Below are 5,000 nucleotides of genomic sequence, written 5' to 3'. Positions count from 1 at the left end.
TTCCCGACGCATCGGAGAGCCTTTGAGTAAGGATACCACCCACAAAGCTGATAGCCGACCGCCGCCGGCCGACTTGGAGCAGATTGTAGTCTAGGTTATCAATGAGGTGGAGAGACGTAAACTCCATCAGGATAATCCACCAGTGGTGGAAAAAACCGCTAGCCTCCGGGTCTCGGAGCAAAGGAAAGAGGATCACCAAACGTCCCGTCGAGAAGACGATAGACGTCGGGAGGAAGGTCGATCTGTAATGGATCGACTAAGCGACCCTCGGGGTAACCCCCAGCGTAATGTCCAGCACACGAAGGCTAAGCGACCACAGGGCAACCGCCAGGAGCGCCGGGCCGCGGCTGCCTGACGACGGATACAACCGGACCTAGCCGAAAGCAGTGCAGAGTCGCCCATTGAGCCGAAATACCAGTAGACTCAGCTCGAAGGAATCGCCAAGAGGTTACAAAGCTTGCAAGACCAATTAGAGAGAAAAGCCAAGCCGGCCTGGAGGGCTTCTTAACCTCGTCGCCTTTCACGGATGAGATCATCGATTATCGGGCCCTTGCGGACGTAAAGATCTCTAAGAATACCACTTTTGACGGAATAAGGGACCCGAGAGAACATTTAATCAGCTACTAGGCCAAAATGCAAGTGTTGGGAGTAGAGGAGGCCCTTATGTGCAAAGCTTTCTTCCCTACCCTAAAAGGACTCGCTCAAAAGTGGTTTTTGATCCTGCCGAGTTGCTCAATTAGATGTTTCAACGATTTAGCAGATCGGTTTCTTACCCAGTACACGGTGAATATCAAACCTCAGCGAAGCTTGACCCATTTGAGCGGAGTCTACCAAGACGAAGGCGAGTCCTTGAGAACCGACCTAGCCCGTTGGCAAAAGGAGGTGCAGATGATTGAGGGCCTGGACGAACAGGTCGCCTTAACCTTCTTCATGGAATCACTACGTGCAGGAAAGCTGTTCATTGATCTTCACAATGATCAGCCTAAGACATACGTGGAAGCCATTCAAAGGGCCAGTCGGCAAGCGGATACCGAGGAGGCTGTAAAGCAGAAACGGCAGCGAGAAGTTGCCGGATCAGGCTCTAAGAAACCACGAACAGATTCCAGGGGAAGGAATGAGCCAGAACGATCCCACCGATTAGAGGGAAGACGTGTCTCTGATCGGGTAGGTGTTCCTCCCGCCCGGCTGACTGTGGCCCAGCCTGTTCAAGAAGTAAAAAGTTCCCTGCCGCCACCTCCCCCTCTTAAGCCGGGCGATCAGCTTGAAGTCTTTTCCTCGGGAATTTCGGGCAAGTTCTGTAGGTATCGCCGTTCCACGACCCACACCATCGAAGAGTGCTCATACCTGAGAAAGGAAATAGAGGCTCTCATTCAAAAGGGCGCGCCGCCTCCCTCTAACCAGTGGAGGCGTAAGCCACGATCAGAAAGATCGGAGCCTAATCGGTCCGACCGAGGAAAACAACTCGCTCAGGAGGATGAGGAGATGAATTGGAAGCATAAACCCGTCATTAACATGATCGTGGGGGGACCGGAAGGCGGAGACTCGGCGGGATCTCGTAACGCTTGGGCCCGACAACTATATGTGGGCACTATCTATGGACGTGAGGACAACTTAAAAAAGGTATGCCAAGAACCGATCTTATTTACAGACGAAGACCTACCTAGAGGTCAGAGTCCTCACCGCGATGCCTTAGTCATCGCTCTGGATGTGAGCGGCATTGTGGTCCGAAGAGTCTTAGTAGACACTGGAAGCAGTGTTAATGTCCTTTATCTCGACGTCTTCGAGAAACTAGGACTCGACCGCGACAGGCTGATACCGGTAAAAACCCCCTTGGTCGGGTTTACAGGGGATTCCGTGGAGTCGAAAGGCTCTATCCGACTCCCCGTCGAGATAGGAACCTATCCCAATCTCCGAAATTTGGAGATGGAATTTGTGGTGGTGAATCTTTCTTGATCGCATAACATGATCTTAGGCCGACCCTGTCTGGAAGACTTGGGTGCCTTGATCTCAATTGAGCACTTGTGTGTGAAGTTCCGGACCCCGAATGGGGTAGGGACGGCCCGTTGCGATCAGAAGGCCACCCGGGATTGCTACCTGCAATCTTGCCGACAGATAGGAAAAGGAAATTTAAGGATCCATTCCATCTCTAGTCAAGTTGAGCGACTCGGATCACTGGACCGATCGGAACCAGCGGTCGAACTAGAGGAGATTGAACTTGATCCTATGTGCCCTGAGAAACGGGTGAAAATAGGAGTCGGCTTGACTGAAAAGTCAAGCAAGAGATCATACAAGTACTACGAAAGTACCAAAAGGTCTTTGCCTGGGTACCCGAAGATATGCCAGGGGTAGATCGGTCCGTTGTTTGTCACCGGTTAGCCGTCGACCCTAATCACAAACCGGTCATTCAGAAGAAGAGATATTTGTCGGCTGATAAGAGGGAGTTCGTTAAAAAAGAGATAGAAACTCTAATAGCCGCCAGTCACATACGAGAAGTAAAATACCCCCGGTGGCTAGCTAATGTCGTGCTCGTACCAAAGCCTCCCGCTTGGCGGGTGTGCGTCGATTACACCGACCTCAACCAGGCTTATCCGAAAGATCCCTTTTTGTTACCTAGAATCGACCAACTGGTCGATGAGACGACCGGGTGTGACTTGCTGAGTTTCATGGACGCCTACCGCGGGTACCACCAGATATATATGCATCCGACTGACGAACAGAAAACTGCGTTTATCACGCCAGACAGGGTCTATTGCTATCGAGTGATGCCATTCGGCCTTAAGAATGCAGGGGCGACCTACACTAGAATGGTCAGGCGACTATTCAAAGATTTATTAGGCAAATCAATGGCAGCCTATGTGGACGACATGCTTGTCAAGAGCAAGGAAGAGGTTACGCACACCGAAGACTTGGCAGCCACCTTCGCAATAATGGAGAAATATAATTTATGGTTGAATCCAAAAAAGTGCGCTTTTGCGGTACGAGGAGGTAAATTTCTGGGGTATATGGTCACTCAGAAAGGTATCGAGCCTAACCTCGAAAAGGTGAAAGCCATCTTAGACATGCAGCCCCCCAGGACCTTGAAAGAATTGCAGAGGTTGACCGGAAGACTCGCTGCCTTGAATCGATTCCTGTCCAAGTCCGCGGATCAAGCCTTGCCTTTCTTCGAGGTAATGAAGAAAAGAGAAGGATTCCAGTGGACGGAAAGCTGTCAGAAAGCTTTTGAAGGCTTGAAAGAATACCTGACGACCCCGCATTTTCTCTCGACTCCGAAGGAGGGGGAAATCCTCTTCTTGTATCTGGCCGCCTCCTAGCACGCGGTAAGTTCCGTGTTGATTCGAGAGGAAGAAGACCGAATCCAACATCCGGTTTACTACGTAAGTCGAGCATTAAAAGCCTCGGAAATCCACTACACTCCCTTGGAGAAGGTAGTGTATGCTTTGATCATCACAGCGCGAAAGTTAGTACCGTATTTCCAGGCCCATCCTATCCGGATCCTCACCGACTAGCCATTATCCAGCGTCTTGAGAAACCCGAATTCATCGGGTCGGTTGGTCAAATGGGCGGTGGAACTCACGTAGTATGGAACCGAATACCACCCTCGACTAGCCATTAAGGGTCAAGCTTTGGCCGAATTCATTGTGGAATGCACGGCTCAGAGTTCAGAGCAGACGCCTAGAGCCCCTGAGAAAGGGCATTGGTGAGAGATGCATGCCGATGGTGCATCCAGCCAGAATCACTGTGGCGGAGGCATTATGTTTTCCATGCCGGAGGGCTTCCACATTTACTACTCGTTGAAATACGAGTTCCGAGTCTCCAACAATGAAGCCGAGTACGAGGCTGTGTTGGGAGGGCTGAGGTTAGCGAAGGCCTTGCAAGTCCAGAAAATCAAAATCAAAACTGACTCCCGCTTGGTAGTCGGCCAGGTTACCGGCTCTTGCGAGGCAAAGAATGAAAGGCTCGAACGATATAAGCAAATCACTGAGGGACTCCTGAGAGAATTCGAGGCATACAAGCTGGAACACATGCCCCGGGCCGATAACATGGAGGCGGACATTTTGTCCAAAGTTGCTTTGGGAGGAATACCGGATTACCTCCTAAGGATATGCCAAATCGAGAGGATTCAACAAGCGAGTATTGAACCAAAGCCCGTGGAAGAAGTCACCTGTGTCACAGAACCAGGGGATCCGGAAGATCACCCGGAGGCCTCAACGGACACGTGTACTTAGATTCCTGACTGTCCACTGAGACGTCTATGTCCAGATACTCCAGTAGCCTTGCTCGGGAAGATCGTCCCGACCTGAATTGGTCGAGATTGGTCCCTAAGCAGCGGAGTGCTACTACAGTCTTCTAGCTCTCTCGGTTAATGCTTTTAGGTCGGCAAGGTCCAACATATGCTCGGTCAAGGTCGGGAATAATTCTCCTCTTAGATTTGACTGGATACCGAGTTAATGCATAGTACGTATAGGGAGGTATACTCAAGGAATATTCCCTATCAAATCAACTCAACCTAAAAATGTAGCTTTTGGTTAAAAAAAAAATAGAAAAAGTTCTTAATAAATTCATTTTAAATGAAAGAAGTAAATAATGAAATTAAAAAGATGGTGCTGAAAATCAATTGATAAATAATAATTTTCATATAAAAAGTGATTTAAATTGAACTATTGTATAAAAGTTCTACAATCACCATCTCTCATACTCAATGAGTTCCCTAGTTAACGACTACATCAATTGCCCAACGGATGCATACTTTCGGTAGGCATCTTTTTTTTTTTTCTCTGAAAATTTCGTCGCTAAATATTCGAAGAACTTCAACACTTGTACTCTCATCTGTGACCTCATTTTCTCCTTCTTTCAACAGCCAAAACACCTCAAAAAATTTCACTAATGTTGCCGTAACTATGTAGATATTTAGTGATACATTATAGAGTATCTTAATTCATTGTAATATATACTCCCTAGCTTTTTTTTTCTTTTTTTTTTTTTTTTTTTTTTTTTTTTTT

At 48.3% G+C, this 5,000-nt stretch overlaps 1 protein-coding gene across 1 annotated transcript; it reads left to right on the top strand.

Annotated features, from left to right (window-relative positions):
* The first annotated feature begins 633 nt into the window (after positions 1-633).
* LOC116001150 lies at positions 634-1,953 on the top strand. Its single transcript, XM_031241041.1, has one exon. It carries the CDS (start codon positions 634-636, stop codon positions 1,951-1,953), a length of 1,320 nt encoding a protein of 439 aa, XP_031096901.1.
* Positions 1,954-5,000: the final 3,047 nt, after the last annotated feature.

Source organism: Ipomoea triloba, chromosome 13 (genome assembly GCF_003576645.1).
Source record: "Ipomoea triloba cultivar NCNSP0323 chromosome 13, ASM357664v1".
NCBI lineage: Eukaryota > Viridiplantae > Streptophyta > Magnoliopsida > Solanales > Convolvulaceae > Ipomoea > Ipomoea triloba.
This window is presented reverse-complemented; position numbering and strand designations above follow the sequence as displayed.